The sequence below is a fragment of the Anopheles coustani genome, chromosome 2, assembly GCF_943734705.1.
Source record: "Anopheles coustani chromosome 2, idAnoCousDA_361_x.2, whole genome shotgun sequence".
NCBI lineage: Eukaryota > Metazoa > Arthropoda > Insecta > Diptera > Culicidae > Anopheles > Anopheles coustani.
The window spans coordinates 12,743,609-12,760,236 of NC_071289.1; the positions used below are offsets into that span (position 1 = coordinate 12,743,609).

General features: G+C 44.5%; 3 protein-coding genes across 3 annotated transcripts; all 3 read right to left on the reverse strand.

The window, feature by feature from the left end:
- Positions 1-1,515: 1,515 nt before the first annotated feature.
- Positions 1,516-4,010, reverse strand: LOC131262334 (mucin-2-like). The gene is made up of 5 exons (XM_058264311.1): positions 3,220-4,010; positions 2,868-3,142; positions 2,573-2,821; positions 2,143-2,251; positions 1,516-2,053 (listed from the first exon to the last, which is right to left on the reverse strand). Exons 1-5 carry the CDS (start codon positions 4,008-4,010, stop codon positions 1,516-1,518), a joined length of 1,962 nt encoding a protein of 653 aa, XP_058120294.1.
- Positions 4,011-4,101: 91 nt separating this feature from the next.
- LOC131262340 (uncharacterized) lies at positions 4,102-6,807 on the reverse strand. Its single transcript, XM_058264318.1, has 4 exons — positions 6,799-6,807; positions 4,651-4,746; positions 4,490-4,599; positions 4,102-4,402 (listed from the first exon to the last, which is right to left on the reverse strand). The coding sequence occupies exons 1-4, from the start codon at positions 6,805-6,807 to the stop codon at positions 4,102-4,104; spliced, it is 516 nt and encodes a 171-aa protein (XP_058120301.1).
- Positions 6,808-7,341: 534 nt separating this feature from the next.
- On the reverse strand, positions 7,342-16,570 carry LOC131262344 (pneumococcal serine-rich repeat protein-like). Its single transcript, XM_058264327.1, has 11 exons — positions 15,727-16,570; positions 15,335-15,450; positions 15,070-15,278; positions 14,800-15,024; positions 14,263-14,708; positions 10,178-12,088; positions 9,434-10,102; positions 8,390-9,091; positions 8,131-8,257; positions 7,982-8,077; positions 7,342-7,936 (listed from the first exon to the last, which is right to left on the reverse strand). The coding sequence occupies exons 1-11, from the start codon at positions 16,568-16,570 to the stop codon at positions 7,342-7,344; spliced, it is 5,940 nt and encodes a 1,979-aa protein (XP_058120310.1).
- Positions 16,571-16,628: the final 58 nt, after the last annotated feature.

Sequence of the window (16,628 nt, forward strand, 5' to 3'; positions counted from 1 at the left end):
GTAAGCAACCCGATGACGATCGGCGCGAACACCTTTAAAATGTTCGCCTATAGGATGATCTGCCACACAGACAGACTGGCCGGTTCTCTAGCGACCCTGTCTAGTGCGGCATCAAGGAGCATCGTTATGCGGCGGTGTCAACGGAGACTGATCATCGCACCAAGGGGTAGCGCGCGTGGGCGGCGCCTTTCCCTCTCAGCTCCCCAGCCCGAGATGAAACTTGAACAATTGCCCGTGATGTAGGAAAGCAAGGGCAAAAGAAATTACCAACGCAAATAACACACGGGCATAAAAAGTGTCCTATTGTGGGGTGTCCCAATAGTTTTTCAGACGTCCCCAACCGTAACGAACTGAATTCAGATGACACTGCTGTTGGTAGGGTACTCTTAGTGACCATCCATTAACTGGTCTCTGGAAATTCCCACAAAATTGAGTTAAAAAAACATATACGAGCAGAACGGAAACCGCAATTGATCTTTTTTTTTGTTTTTTTTTGGCAAACGTGTTTTAAATGTTGTCAACCGACAACGTTACAAGTTTGGTTCCGCCTTTGATCAGCGGAAATTGAGTCATACAAATTTGAACAAGTCTCCTCATCAGTCTTCCGTTGTGCTCGAGCATGGACCAGGTTTATGTAATAGAATTGTACTGCACATTGAACTTAGAATTTTAGTAAAAATGATGATTGATGTGTAAAAAGTATGTAACTGTGTGTAAGCCATTTGCCAATGCAACGAAGGTAACAAAATTATATTAGGCTAAAAATTTATGTATGACGCAATAATGTATGTATGGATTATATTTAAAATAGTTATTCAAAACAATATAAAGGGTTTGCTTGCTGAATGAACGTACATTTATTTGTCATCTGTCTCAATATGACTGTATGTTCGACTTGTAATTCGTATGCATGGATGTTTACGCAACAGTATAAACAATTTAAGTTATAAACCCTCTAGAACGATCTTAGAACTACAAGCTGGCTAGACATATATTATAATTAGGAGAACCATCTCCAAAATCGATTTCCATTCATTATCTAGTTTTTAATCTTTATTTGTTTGAATTAGCCAATGAATCTGATGAACCTGTGACGCATTTAGTTAGAGCTTGATAAATTACTTCAGTGTAGGATACCATTTTGATGTGCTAGTAAGTTGTTTTTGATTTGTATTTATGTAATTGTTGTTTTTTCTACTATTACTCCATGAGTATCCCATTACATAAATAGGAATTATCTGTGGTTTGGGTGATTTTTTATTTGTTTTTGAGGGGTTTTTTGTTGCTGAATTTTGCAAACTAGGTTGTTCAGTTGGGAGAGTTCTCAACAAAAATTGTTGGTTCAAGAGTCTCGTTGCGGAATGATACTTCGATGAGTTGCGTGGAGGAGATAAAAGCGCATTTTTTCCTAATAGCTTACCTACAATAGGAGCATCAGGCAAATTCTTAGGAAAAGTAGGAAGGGCTTTGGGTGGAGCTGAGGGTATCGCTACTGTAGGAACTGAAAAAGGAGCTCTAGTTGATGCCGTGGGAAAAGTAAGACGAGTTGACGAAGTAGTTGTTGAAGCTGTTGGGGATGAAACAGTGGTAGATGAAGTAGACGAACTTGTAGACTGAGTAGTGGATCTTGTAGTGGAAGGAGTGGACGTTGTTGATGCTGTAGGAAACGTAAGAGGAGTTGACGAGGCAGTAGTTGAAGCTGTTGGGGATGACGTAGTTGAAACTGTAGGAAACGTAATGCGTGTTGACGAAGCAGTCGTAGAGGTTGTTGAGGAAGAGGCAGTGGTAGATGAAGTAGACGAACTTGTAGACAGAGAAGTGGAGCTGGTAGTGGAAGGAGTCGACGTTGTTGAAGCTGTAGGAAAAGTAAGATTTGGTGTCGAAGCAGTAGTTGAAGCTGTTGTAGATGATGTAGTTGAAACTGTAGGAAACGTAATGCGTGTTGACGAAGCAGTCGTTGAGGTTGTTGAAGAAGAGGCAGTGGTAGATGAAGTAGACGAACTTGTAGACAGAGAAGTGGAGCTGGTAGTGGAAGGAGTCGACGTTGTTGAAGCTGTAGGAAACGTAATGCGTGTTGACGAAGCAGTCGTTGAGGTTGTCGAAGAAGAGGCAGTGCTAGATGAAGTAGATGAACTTGTAGACTGAGTAGTGGAGCTTGTAGTGGAAGGAGTCGACGTTGTTGATGCTGTAGGAAAAGTAAGGGGTGTTGACGAAGCAGTAGTCGAAGTTGTTGTAGATGATGTTGTTGATGCTGTAGGAAACGTAAGAGGAGTTGACGAAGCAGTCGTGGAAGTTGTTGAAGAAGAAGCAGTAGAAGATGAACTCGAGGAACTTGTAGACAGAGTAGTGGAACTTGTAGTGGAAGGAGTGGACGGTGTTGATGCTGTAGGGAATGTAAGGCGTGTCGTTGAAGTTGTTGAAGAAGAAGCAGTGGAAGACGAACTCGAGGAACTTGTAGACAGAGTAGTGGAACTTGTAGTGGAAGGAGTGGACGGTGTTGATGCTGTAGGGAATGTAAGACGTGTCGTTGAGGTTGTTGAAGAAGAAGCAGTGCTAGATGAAGTAGATGAACTTGTAGACAGAGAAGTGGAGCTTGTAGTGGAAGGAGTCGACGTTGTTGATGCTGTAGGAAAAGTAAGGGGTGTTGACGAAGCAGTAGTCGAAGTTGTTGTAGATGATGTTGTTGATGCTGTAGGAAACGTAAGAGGAGTTGACGAAGCAGTAGTTGAAGTTGTTGAAGAAGAAGCAGTAGAAGATGAGCTCGAGGAACTTGTAGACAGAGAAGTGGAGCTTGTAGTGGAAGGAGTGGATGGTGTTGATGCTGTAGGAAATGTAAGACGTGTCGTTGAGGTTGTTGAAGAAGAAGCAGTGGTAGATGAAGTAGACGAACTTGTAGACAGAGAAGTAGAACTTGTAGTGGAAGGAGTCGACGTTGTTGATGCTGTAGGAAAAGTAAGGGGTGTTGACGAAGCAGTAGTCGAAGTTGTTGGAGATGATGTTGTTGATGCTGTAGGAAACGTAAGAGGAGTTGACGAAGCAGTCGTTGAAGTTGTTGAAGAAGAAGAAGCAGTAGAAGATGAGCTCGAGGAACTTGTAGACAGTGTAGTGGAACTTGTAGTGGAAGGAGTGGACGGTGTTGATGCTGTAGGGAATGTAAGGCGTGTCGTTGAAGTTGTTGAAGAAGAAGCAGTGGAAGATGAACTCGAGGAACTTGTAGGCAGAGTAGTGGAACTTGTAGTGGAAGGAGTGGACGGTGTTGATGCTGTAGGGAATGTAAGACGTGTCGTTGAGGTTGTTGAAGAAGAAGCAGTGCTAGATGAAGTAGATGAACTTGTAGACTGAGTAGTGGAGCTTGTAGTGGAAGGTGTCGACGTTGTTGATGCTGTAGGAAAAGTAATGGGTGTTGACGAAGCAGTAGTTGAAGTTGTTGTAGATGATGTTGTTGATGCTGTAGGAAACGTAAGAGGAGTTGACGAAGCAGTAGTTGAAGTTGTTGAAGAAGAAGCAGTAGAAGAAGAGCTCGAGGAACTTGTAGACAGAGTAGTGGAACTTGTAGTGGAAGGAGTGGACGGTGTTGATGCTGTAGGGAATGTAAGACGTGTCGTTGAGGTTGTTGAAGAAGAGGCAGTGCTAGATGAAGTAGATGAACTTGTAGGCAGAGTAGTGGAGCTTGTAGTGGAAGGAGTGGACGGTGTTGATGCTGTAGGGAATGTAAGACGTGTTGTTGAGGTTGTCGAAGAAGAAGCAGTGGTAGATGCAGTAGATGAACTTGTAGACAGAGAAGTGGAGCTTGTAGTAGAAGGAGTGGATGGTGTTGAAGCTGTAGGAAATGTAAGACGTGTCGTTGAGGTTGTTGAAGAAGAGGCAGTGGTAGATGCAGTAGATGAACTTGTAGACAGAGAAGTGGAACTTGTAGTAGAAGGAGTGGATGGTGTTGAAACTGTAGGAAATGTAAGACGTGTTGTTGAGGTTGTTGAAGAAGAGGCATCGGTAGATGAACTTGTAGACATAGAAGTGGATCTTGTAGTGGAGGGAGTGGATGGTGTTGATGCTGTAGGGAATGTAAGACGTGTTGTTGAGGTTGTTGAAGAAGAGGCAGTGCTAGATGAAGTAGATGAACTTGTAGACAGAGAAGTGGAGCTTGTAGTGGAAGGAGTGGATGGAGTTGAAACTGTAGGAAATGTAAGACGTGTCGTTGAGGTTGTTGAAGAAGAGGCAGTGGTAGATGCAGTAGATGAACTTGTAGACAGAGAAGTGGAGCTTGTAGTAGAAGGAGTGGATGGTGTTGAAACTGTAGGAAATGTAAGACGTGTCGTTGAGGTTGTTGAGGAAGAGGCATCGGTAGATGAACTTGTAGACATAGAAGTGGATCTTGTTGTGGAAGGAGTGGACGGTGTTGAAACTGTAGGAACAGTAAAAGGCGTTGATGATGTTGTTGGAGTACGACTTGTTGTCGCAGTGGAGCTCGATGGTGTTGATGAGCTAGTACTTGAAGTCATTGGCGTTGATGCAATAGACGATGTAGATACCGAAGTGGTGGAGCTTGTTGTAGAAGCAGTTGTTGGAGTCGATATTGTAGAAGACGATGTACTTCTCGTACTGGAGGTGGATTCAGTTGTTGATGAAGATGATGACGTTGAAGAGCCAGGCCTTGATCTGGTGGTCGATGCAGTAGATGATGTTGTTGGAGTGGAAGTGGTAGACGTAGTAGAGCTCGATGTTGATGAAGTAGACGGTGTTGATGAGCTAGTACTTGAAGTCAATGGTGTTGATACAGTAGACGATGTAGATGCCGAAATGGTGGAGCTTGCTGTAGAAGCAGTTGTTGGGGTCGATATTGTCGAAGACGATGTACTAGATGAGCGAGTTGTTGAAATCGTTGGCGTTGATGCAGTCGATGATATTGTTGAGGAAGTCGAGGAAGAAGCAGTAGATATAGTTGTTGAAAGCGTGGACAGCGTCGATAACGAAGATGTTGATGAGACGCTCGTGGATGGTATAGTAGGAGTGGTCCTCGTCGTGAAATCAGTTGAAGTAGTTTCAGTAGGTTTAGGTTTACAAAAACCAAATAGCTCCATGTTAGATGTCATACGTTTCTTCAACTTATTATCTTTTACAATAATATTTGTGTTTTCGTCATTGTTGCTCCACAATTCAACGTCAATGGAAATTCCAGCATGCTTCTGAAGAGGTTCCACAGCCACATACGTTATCCGTGAACTAATATCCTACATGAAAATTAAAACGTATGGAAAGGTCATTTTTGGTAGTAAATTCGTTTTTGATCCTTTCTTATTTGACGAAAGCAAATATAAACATTCCACCAAAGAAATTATAAAGATGTATTTAAATGATTCGCATAATGAAAGATTATCACCTGGCACCTCCTTTGCAATCTTCACATACATGAATGGAACTGATTTCGCGATCGCGTCATGTCCTCTTGCGTTTAGTCTTCAGTCTTGCCAGTAACTAAGTACGTAAAGCAAGGACTGTATGCTCGTTAAACACGTGGTGATACTGCGGTGTTACTGCATTAACGAAGAAGTATCACCGTATATTTCAATTTTGGGATTTGTTTGCCTTTTGTGGTAGACTTCGTATGGCCTAAAGTAGTTTTTCATTAAATTATTCAAAAAAATATGCGGTATGCTCCTGTTTAACTGATAGCGATAAAGGTGCCAGTTTCTGTTCGAGTCAGTAAGGCACGTTATTTGTGCAGGAATCGATGCAGATCACTATTTTTGGTTCACAAAACTCACTTTTTCATGTTACAATTTTATTGGTAGCTACATTATACGGCGATGAACGCATGCTCACTGACACGTACATAATTACAATCGATCAAGTACAATATTACGTTCACTTCACTGACGAGTTTGAACGGTTTATTAAAACGCTTGACTTGGCTAAACTATAACGATGGGAATTACTTACGTTGTCGATATGTATTCGAGTTGGATTACGATCTCCTTTCAAAACTCTATAATAGAAGCAAGTTTCCAAACTGTTGTCGTACGCACCATATGTAGCAATTCCATTACTACCACTTCGTTTGCCGTTAGCAAGTATAGGAAGTATTAAGACGATACACAAGTTCACACAAATTTTCATGCTTCTGCTTCACTGTATTTTACTGAAAATCGAGAACAGACCACACTGAAGTTACGCCAGAACTGAAATACTTCAAAGAGAATGGTGTATCTTTTATAGAATGCGGGTCATGTCTGGTCGTTGGGTTCAGTAGCAGGTTGGAAAGAAAGGGGAAAAACTACTTTCTCTTTGCTACATCTTCAAATTTCCCGTCCAAACCAAATTTTTGAACCCAACTCGACATGAGTTTTACGAAGCGGGTGATTGGCAGTTGGAGTACATGCGCCTCTCGTATTTGCAATATGTTAAAATGTTGCAGCAGCATTGAGAAACTACGAAACGGCATCAAAATTATGTACCACAAAAAAAATGATTTTGTATAATCCTTTCTTTGATTTATTTATTTTATGTTATTATCATTTATTCACATCATTTCATAATAATGCAAAGAAAGTGTTTACTTTCTTTTTAAATTTTGCTTTCGCGGTGAGAGGTTTTTTTATTCCTTAATCTTTCACCGAAAAAAACGATCGACCGTTACACATTCCAATTCTTTATCGGCATGATAACGGTTTATTTTTTACAACCCTCATTAAATTGTATTTCAGCAACGGACAAATTCATCGTTTTACTAACCCGGTTGACAAAAATTCAATTTTTTTTCAGCTGTCATGTAGTTATAAACTTATGCGATTATGAACTTACAATGAACATGTAAGATGTTCATGCTGTTAATGGATGGGGATTATTTTTGTAAACGCTCATTCAGATAGTTTTTCATTACGTGCTATTATGTATAAAATCAAAAAATATTTCTTATCCTTTCTACATTCATCGTTTAACCGCAAGTAAATCAGTCTTCTAAAACTTATCTTTCCTAGAAACGATTAATTTGTTTTAAAATAAATTAGAAAGTGTAAATTCTCACATTACATTACTTCAGTAGTTTTCAAAGGCTGTTGGGATAACAGTTTCACTTTTTGCGAAATCGTGATTTTTTATAAACTGTGTGGTTTGTATTAGGGAAAATCATACTGGAGCGGCATAAAATTTCAATTCATCTTGAGACCTGGATACCAATGTGTGATACGTCTTCTATTTTTCTTACTGGTTACATCATTTCGGAAAACTTTGAATTGTTTAAAGTTTTGTGTTGATGGCTTAACTAAAAATAATGGGAACAAAATTTGTGGCCTAGAAGGCCTTTGTGGGAATACAAGCGAAGGTTGCTGAGAGTTAGCAAGATTATTAGATGATACAAAACCTGCTGCTGGACGACGCGAGGTAGTTGTTACTGGATTTGTAACTGTGACAGTAACAGAACTTGCAGATGTTGTAGAGGCGGTGGTAGTGCGTCCTGGGGTAGACGGAGTAGAACCAGGTGAAGTCAATGGAAAATGAGGTGTCGTCAATAACGTAATTGCTGTTGTTGCAATGGAAGAAGAAGATGACAAAGTCGTTGAAGGAGTAGAGGCCGTAGTCGCAGCACTTGATGACGATGATGAAGTTGAGGCCGTAGTGGGAGCACTTGATGATGATGATGCTGTTGTGGATTCCGTCGAGGAGGAAGAGGCCGTAGTCGCAGCACTTGATGACGATGATGCTGTAGTCGATTCCGTCGAAGAAGAAGAGGCCGTAGTAGCAGCACTTGATGACGATGATGCTGTAGTCGAAGCCGTCGAGGAAGAAGAAGCTGTAGTCGCTGCACTTGATGACGATGATGCTGTAGTCGAAGCCGTCGAGGAAGAAGAGGCTGTAGTCGCTGCACTTGATGACGATGATGCTGTAGTCGATTCCGTCGAGGGAGAAGAGGCCGAAGTCGCTGCACTTGATGACGATGATGCTGTTGTGGATTCCGTCGATGGATTAGAGGCCGTAGTCTCAGTACTTGATGATGCTGTTGTGGATTCCGTCGAGGAAGAAGAGGCCGTAGTCGCAGCACTTGAAGAAGAGGCTGTAGTAGCAGCACTTGATGACGATGATGCTGTAGTGGATTCCGTCGAGGAAGAAGAGGCCGTAGTCGCAGCACTTGATGACGATGATGCTGTAGTCGATTCCGTCGAGGAAGAAGAGGCCGTAGTAGCAGCACTTGATGACGATGATGCTGTAGTCGAAGCCGTCGAGGAAGAAGAAGCCGTAGTCGCAGCACTTGATGACGATGATGCTGTAGTCGAAGCCGTCGAGGAAGAAGAAGCTGTAGTCGCTGCACTTGATGACGATGATGCTGTAGTCGATTCCGTCGAGGAAGAAGAGGCCGTAGTCGCTGCACTTGAAGAAGAGGCTGTAGTAGCAGCACTTGATGACGATGATGCTGTAGTCGATTCCGTCGAGGAAGAAGAGGCCGTAGTCGCTGCACTTGATGACGATGATGCTGTAGTCGATTCCGTCGAGGAAGAAGAGGCTGTAGTCGCAGCACTTGATGACGATGGTGCTGTAGTCGATTCCGTCGAGGAAGAAGAGGCCGTAGTAGCAGCACTTGATGACGATGATGCTGTAGTCGATTCCGTCGAGGAAGAAGAGGCCGTAGTAGCAGCACTTGATGACGATGATGCTGTAGTCGAAGCCGTCGAGGAAGAAGAAGCTATAGTCGCTGCACTTGATGACGATGATGCTGTAGTCGATTCCGTCGAGGAAGAAGAAGATGTAGTCGCAGCACTTGATGACGATGATGCTGTAGTCGATTCCGTCGAGGAAGTAGAGGCCGTAGTCGCTGCACTTGAAGAAGAGGCTGTAGTAGCAGCACTTGATGACGATGATGCTGTAGTCGATTCCGTCGAGGAAGAAGAGGCCGTAGTCGCTGCACTTGATGACGATGATGCTGTAGTCGATTCCGTCGAGGAAGAAGAGGCCGTAGTCGCAGCACTTGATGACGATGATGCTGTAGTCGAAGCCGTCGAGGAAGAAGAGGCTGTAGTCGCTGCACTTGATAATGATGATGCTGTAGTCGATTCCGTCGAGGAAGAAGAGGCCGTAGTAGCAGCACTTGATGACGATGATGCTGTAGTCGAAGCCGTCGAGGAAGAAGAAGCTATAGTCGCTGCACTTGATGACGATGATGCTGTAGTCGATTCCGTCGAGGAAGAAGAAGATGTAGTCGCAGCACTTGATGACGATGATGCTGTAGTCGATTCCGTCGAGGAAGTAGAGGCCGTAGTCGCTGCACTTGAAGAAGAGGCTGTAGTAGCAGCACTTGATGACGATGATGCTGTAGTCGAAGCCGTCGAGGAAGAAGAAGCTGTAGTCGCTGTACTTGATGACGATGATGCTGTAGTCGCAGCACTTGATGACGATGATGCTGTAGTCGAAGCCGTCGAGGAAGAAGAGGCTGTAGTCGCTGCACTTGATGACGATGATGCTGTAGTCGATTCCGTCGAAGAAGAAGAGGCTGTAGTCGCTGCACTTGATGACGATGATGCTGTAGTCGATTCCGTCGAGGAAGAAGAGGCCGTAGTAGCAGCACTTGATGACGATGATGCTGTAGTCGATTCCGTCGAAGAAGAAGAGGCCGTAGTCGCAGCACTTGAAGAAGAGGTTGTAGTAGCAGCACTTGATGACGATGATGCTGTAGTCGATTCCGTCGAAGAAGAAGAGGCTGTAGTCGCTGCACTTGATGACGATGATGCTGTAGTCGATTCCGTCGAGGAAGAAGAGACCGTAGTAGCAGCACTTGATGACGATGATGCTGTAGTCGATTCCGTCGAGGAAGAAGAGGCCGTAGTAGCAGCACTTGATGACGATGATGCTGTAGTCGATTCCGTCGAGGAAGAAGAGGCCGTAGTCGCTGCACTTGATGACGATGATGCTGTAGTCGATTCCGTCGAAGAAGAAGAGGCTGTAGTCGCTGCACTTGATGACGATGATGCTGTAGTCGCTGTCGTCGAGGAAGAAGAGGCCGTAGTAGCAGCACTTGATGACGATGATGCTGTAGTCGATTCCGTCGAGGAAGAAGAGGCCGTAGTCGCAGCACTTGAAGAAGAGGTTGTAGTAGCAGCACTTGATGACGATGATGCTGTAGTCGAAGCCGTCGAGGAAGAAGAAGCTGTAGTCGATTCCGTCGAGGAAGAAGAGGCCGTAGTAGCAGCACTTGATGACGATGATGCTGTAGTCGATTCCGTCGAGGAAGAAGAGGCCGTAGTCGCAGCACTTGATGACGATGATGAAGTAGAGGCCGTAGTGGGAGCACTTGATGATGATGATGCTGTTGTGGATTCCGTCGAGGAAGAAGAGGCCGTAGTCGCAGCACTTGATGACGATGATGCTGTAGTCGAAGCCGTCGAGAAAGAAGAGGCTGTAGTCGCTGCACTTGATAACGATGATGCTGTAGTCGATTCCGTCGAGGAAGAAGAGGCCGTAGTCGCAGCACTTGATGACGATGATGGTGTAGTGGATTCCGTCGATGGATTAGAGGCCGTAGTCTCAGTACTTGATGATGCTGTTGTGGATTCCGTCGAGGAAGAAGAGGCCGAAGTCGTTGCACTTGATGACGATGATGCTGTAGTGGATTCCGTCGATGGATTAGAGGCCGTAGTCTCAGTACTTGATGATGCTGTTGTGGATTCCGTCGAGGAAGAAGAGGCCGAAGTCGCTGCACTTGATGACGATGATGCTGTAGTCGATTCCGTCGAGGAAGAAGAGGCTGTAGTAGCAGCACTTGATGACGATGATGCTGTAGTCGATTCAGTCGAGGAAGTTGAAGCCGTATTGGCAGCACTAGATGACGATGATGCTGTAGTCGCAGCCGTCGAGGAAGAAGAGGCTGTAGTCGCAGTCGATTCCGTCGAGGAAGATGAAGCTGTAGTCGCAGCACTTGATGACGATGATACTGTAGTCGATTCCGTCGAGGAAGAAGAGGCTGTAGTCGCAGCACTTGATGACGATGATGCTGTAGTCGATTCTGTCGAGGAAGAAGAGGCTGTAGTCGCAGCACTTGATGACGATGATGCTGTAGTCGATTCCGTCGAGGAAGAAGAGGCCGTAGTGGCAGCACTAGATGACGATGATGCTGTAGTCGATTCCGTCGAGGAAGAAGAGGCCGTAGTCGCTGCACTTGAAGAAGAGGCTGTAGTAGCAGCACTTGATGACGATGATGCTGTAGTCGATTCCGTCGAGGAAGAAGAGGCTGTAGTAGCAGCACTTGATGACGATGATGCTGTAGTCGATTCAGTCGAGGAAGTTGAAGCCGTAGTGGCAGCACTAGATGACGATGATGCTGTAGTCGCAGCCGTCGAGGAAGAAGAGGCTGTAGTCGCAGTCGATTCCGTCGAGGAAGATGAAGCTGTAGTCGCAGCACTTGATGACGATGATACTGTAGTCGATTCCGTCGAGGAAGAAGAGGCTGTAGTCGCAGCACTTGATGACGATGATGCTGTAGTCGATTCCGTCGAGGAAGAAGAGGCTGTAGTAGCAGCACTTGATGACGATGATGCTGTAGTCGATTCAGTCGAGGAAGTTGAAGCCGTAGTGGCAGCACTAGATGACGATGATGCTGTAGTCGATTCCGTCGAGGAAGAAGAGGCCGTAGTGGCAGCGCTAGATGACGATGATGCTGTAGTCGCAGCCGTCGAGGAAGAAGAGGCCGTAGTCGCAGCACTTGATGACGATGATGCTGTCGAAGCCGTCGAGGAAGAGGAGGCCGTAGTCGCAGCACTTGATGACGATGATGCTGTAGTCGATTCCGTCGAGGAAGAAGAGGCTGTAGTCGCAGCACTTGATGACGATGATACTGTAGTCGATTCAGTCGAGGAAGTTGAAGCCGTAGTGGCAGCACTAGATGACGATGATGCTGTAGTCGATTCCGTCGAGGAAGAAGAGGCCGTAGTGGCAGCGCTAGATGACGATGATGCTGTAGTCGCTGTCGTCGAGGAAGAAGAGGCCGTAGTAGCAGCACTTGATGACGAAGCTGCTGTAGTCGATTCCGTTGAAGGATTAGAGGCCGTAGTCGCAGCACTTGATGACGTTGATGAAGTAGAAGTCGTAGTCGCAGCACTAGATGATACTGTAGTCGATTCCGTCGAGGAAGTTGTGAAAGTAGGTGTTGTTGTTGCTGGGCTAGATACACTTGAGGATGAAGAAGGCTGAGTTGTGTCCGTTGATGCTGTTGTGGCAACACTAGATTCTATCGTCGATAAACTGGATGTGGTTGTCGTTTCCGTTGTTATAGAGGGGAATGTAGTTGTGGGATTTAACAATTTGCAGTATCCGTATATTTCTGCTCCTTGACGAAATATTCTTGTAACCTTGTCATTAACAGTGATTGTTACATCGGATACACCAAGTTCTCCTGCAACGTTCGCATCTGTTGTACTTCCAGTTGTTTCGATCACTAGAAACGCCAGAACCTTTTCATTGTCCTGTAAAAAACGATAATGGAAAACATAATATTCATTTCCATATTATTCCAATACAAAATTAGTCACATTTCCGTCCTACACATAACGCACTTTTTTAATTGTAACAACTTGTGGACTGTAGGAACCTCCGAAAATTCTGTTGTAGTAACACACAACGTAACTGCTGTCATATTCGCCTAATGTTATCACGTCTGAAACAACCTGTTTTGCAAAAACAACGACTAAAATACTGAAGATCAAAACCTTCATGATCCACTACGAACACGCGGGCTGGATAGCAATATTGAACTGCCGCTGGGAATAAGCAGCACCGGCCTTTTAAAGCTTTTCTCTGCTCTTAATGCATTGCAATGAACTAATAAAAAAATGATTTCAAGCTTGGAGAATCCATTGCCAAAATATGACATACATAGAATGTTGCGCGAAAGAACCGGTTGAAGTTGAAGTTTACAACTCCTTGACCAGTGTGTAGAAATGTGAAAAACGTTTCCTCTTTCGGCCAATCCTGCCCTGTGGAATTAACTACAATAATTACAGTCGTATCCCTTTCACCATTGCATGGACCCGAACGACAGGCCGTAACGGATGCACTGACCACTCCTGCATTCGTGTGGAGCAAAATGAAGCAATAACATAAACGAAATGAACCGTTTTGTCGATAAGATGTTTAAGGTAAGATTTTCTTCCTCATTTACTGCAGCGAATTTGTCGATCGAGCATGAAGTTGGAGCTTGTACTGGACAACGTAAAGAACATTAAAATCCGACCAAACTGTTAGGCATCCATGTTTAATGATCCTATTAAGGAATTCAATATCTTTTGAATATCATTGGTAAAAAAAAACAACATAATCTTTTCTAACAAAAGCAAACAGCATTACTGGATGCATGTCAAAAAAATCACAAAATTTGGGAAATCAATGACAGAATAACGGAAATAAAAAGGGTGGCAAGAAAAAAAACGACGTATCGGTGAAAGTAATCATGATACATTACGAAAATGAGAAAACCAATCGAAATGAAGAAAAGAATCAGCAATGTTAGGCGAAAAGAAATACAAGAGTTAAAAGAACTGTGTGAAATGCAAATATACAATAAGCAGAATGAAGAAGATTCTTGATCTCTCTTCTGTATGTATATTCTTGGATTCGCAGAAGTTTGTATACTTTTGTTTAAATCATTTAAATATTGTTAAAATTAAAATTGTCAACGTTTTGATTGAAGTCATAGTATTTTTGTGACGAAACCCCGCTGGGAAGGTTATTTTTTCTCAAAAATGGCAAACTTTTATTGATCTCGTTTAAATGCAAAGGAAAGAAAAATAAGAATGACAAGCATTATTAGCTTACCGTTGAAGATATTGCTAATAACTTAGAAACGTAATTTCAATCCTGGATACCAGTGTGCTTCATTTTTTCTGACTTTTTGTTTATCTTTGACTGGAACGCTCTTTTCGTAATTTTGCAAGGATAGCCTTTCGGCTTCATAAGAATGCTTGTTTTGAACGCTCGATGTGTTTGATTGATGCTGATATTTCGAAATAGACTTCTGTGCATTGGTTGTGAGCTTTTCAATAAGTGCAAAGCGTTGTGTGCGTCCTGGAGTGGTTGGTACTGTGATCGGCAGGGAAATTGACGGAATGGGAAGAGATGATGCCGTAGTAGCCGAGCTCGATGACGATGATGCCGTGGTAGCTGAACTCGATGACGATGATGCTGTAGTAGCCGAACTTGACGAGGATGACGCCGTAGTAGCCGAGCTCGATGATGATGATGCCGTAGTAGCTGAGCTCGATGACGATGATGCTGTAGTAGCCGAACTTGATGATGATGATGCCGTAGTAGCCGAACTCGATGACGATGATGCCGTAGTAGCTGAGCTCGATGACGATGATGCTGTAGTAGCAGAACTTGATGATGATGATGCCGTAGTAGCTGAGCTCGATGACGATGATGCTGTAGTAGCCGAACTTGACGAGGATGACGCCGTAGTAGCCGAGCTCGATGATGATGATGCCGTAGTAGCTGAGCTCGATGACGATGATGCTGTAGTAGCCGAACTTGATGAGGATGATGCCGTAGTAGCCGAACTAGATGACGATGATGCTGTAGTAGCCGAACTTGACGATGATGATGCCGTAGCCGAGCTCGATGAAGAAGATGCCGTAGTAGCTTCACTTGATGATGATGATGCTGTAGTAGCAGAACTTGACGATGATGATGCTGTAGAAGCTGAACTCGAAGACGATGACGCTGTAGTAGCCGAACTTGATGATGATGATGCCGTAGTAGCCGAACTCGATGACGATGATGCCGTAGTAGGTGAGCTCGATGACGATGATGCTGTAGTAGCCGAACTTGATGATGATGATGCCGTAGTAGCTGAGCTCGATGACGATGATGCTGTAGTAGCCGAACTTGACGAGGATGACGCCGTAGTAGCCGAGCTCGATGATGATGATGCCGTAGTAGCTGAGCTCGATGACGATGATGCTGTAGTAGCCGAACTTGACGAGGATGACGCCGTAGTAGCCGAGCTCGATGATGATGATGCCGTAGTAGCTGAGCTCGATGACGATGATGCTGTAGTAGCCGAACTTGATGATGATGATGCCGTAGTAGCCGAACTCGATGACGATGATGCCGTAGTAGCTGAGCTCGATGACGATGATGCTGTAGTAGCAGAACTTGATGATGATGATGCCGTAGTAGCTGAGCTCGATGACGATGATGCTGTAGTAGCCGAACTTGACGAGGATGACGCCGTAGTAGCCGAGCTCGATGATGATGATGCCGTAGTAGCTGAGCTCGATGACGATGATGCTGTAGTAGCCGAACTTGATGAGGATGATGCCGTAGTAGCCGAACTAGATGACGATGATGCTGTAGTAGCCGAACTTGACGATGATGATGCCGTAGCCGAGCTCGATGAAGAAGATGCCGTAGTAGCTTCACTTGATGATGATGATGCTGTAGTAGCAGAACTTGACGATGATGATGCTGTAGAAGCTGAACTCGAAGACGATGACGCTGTAGTAGCCGAACTTGATGATGATGATGCCGTAGTAGCCGAACTCGATGACGATGATGCCGTAGTAGGTGAGCTCGATGACGATGATGCTGTAGTAGCCGAACTTGATGATGATGATGCCGTAGTAGCTGAGCTCGATGACGATGATGCTGTAGTAGCCGAACTTGACGAGGATGACGCCGTAGTAGCCGAGCTCGATGATGATGATGCCGTAGTTGCTGAGCTCGATGACGATGATGCTGTAGTAGCCGAACTTGATGATGATGATGCCGTAGTAGCCGAACTAGATGACGATGACGCTGTAGTAGCCGAACTTGACGATGATGATGCCGTTGCCGAGCTCGATGAAGAAGATGCCGTAGTAGCTTCACTTGATGATGATGATGCTGTAGTAGCAGAACTTGACGATGATGATGCTGTAGAAGCTGAACTCGAAGACGATGACGCTGTAGTAGCCGAACTTGACGATGATGATGCCGTAGTATCCGAGCTCGATGAAGAAGATGCTGTAGTAGCCGAACTTGATGATGATGATGATGCCGTAGTAGCTGAACTCGATGACGATGATGCTGTAGTAGCCGAACTTGACGATGATGATGCCGTAGCCGAGCTCGATGAAGAAGATGACGTAGTAGCTTCACTTGATGATGATGATGCTGTAGTAGCAGAACTTGACGATGATGATGCTGTAGAAGCTGAACTCGAAGACGATGACGCTGTAGTAGCCGAACTTGACGATGATGATGCCGTAGTATCCGAGCTCGATGAAGAAGATGCTGTAGTAGCCGAACTTGATGATGATGATGATGCCGTAGTAGCTGAACTCGATGACGATGATGCTGTAGTAGCCGAACTTGACGATGATGATGCCGTAGTCGCTGAACTCGATGATGATGATGCTGTAGTATCCGAGCTCGATGACGATGATGATGTTGCCGTAGTTGAATCCGTAGGCGTGGATGGAGAAGACGTTGTTGGTGTTAACAATTTACAGTATGCAAAAACCTCAGCACCTCCGCGAAACCTTGGAAAGACCGTGTCTGCTATGGTGATTGTGACATCCGATAATCCTAGCGCTCCTGTAACACTTGCACTCATCGTAGGACTATCCGTTTCAATTAATAGAAACGCCAAAACCTTTTCTTGGTCCTAATGA

Excerpts from the sequence above, each read along its gene's own strand:
- LOC131262344 (XM_058264327.1), bottom strand. The coding sequence starts at position 16,570 with ATGAGTGCAAGTGTTACAGGAGCGCTAGGATTATCGGATGTCACAATC. Across the intron at positions 15,451-15,726 it reads TACGGCATCATCATCATCAA|CTTCTACAGCATCATCATCG; the intron begins GTTCGGCTACTA and ends CTTCGAGTTCAG. Across the intron at positions 7,937-7,981 it reads ATCCACAACAGCATCATCAA|CATCATCGTCATCAAGTGCA; the intron begins GTACTGAGACTA and ends AATCCACAACAG.
- LOC131262334 (XM_058264311.1), bottom strand. The coding sequence starts at position 4,010 with ATGTCTACAAGTTCATCTACCGATGCCTCTTCTTCAACAACCTCAACA. Across the intron at positions 3,143-3,219 it reads ACTACAAGTTCCACTACTCT|CATCAACACCGTCCACTCCT; the intron begins GCCTACAAGTTC and ends CATTCCCTACAG. Across the intron at positions 2,822-2,867 it reads CGTCTACTTCATCTACCACT|CATCAACACCATCCACTCCT; the intron begins GCTTCTTCTTCA and ends CATTTCCTACAG.
- LOC131262340 (XM_058264318.1), bottom strand. Across the intron at positions 4,600-4,650 it reads GCATCGACCACCAGATCAAG|TACGAGAAGTACATCGTCTT; the intron begins GCCTGGCTCTTC and ends ATCCACCTCCAG. Across the intron at positions 4,403-4,489 it reads ATCAACGCCAATGACTTCAA|TTTCAACACCGTCCACTCCT; the intron begins GTACTAGCTCAT and ends CTGTTCCTACAG.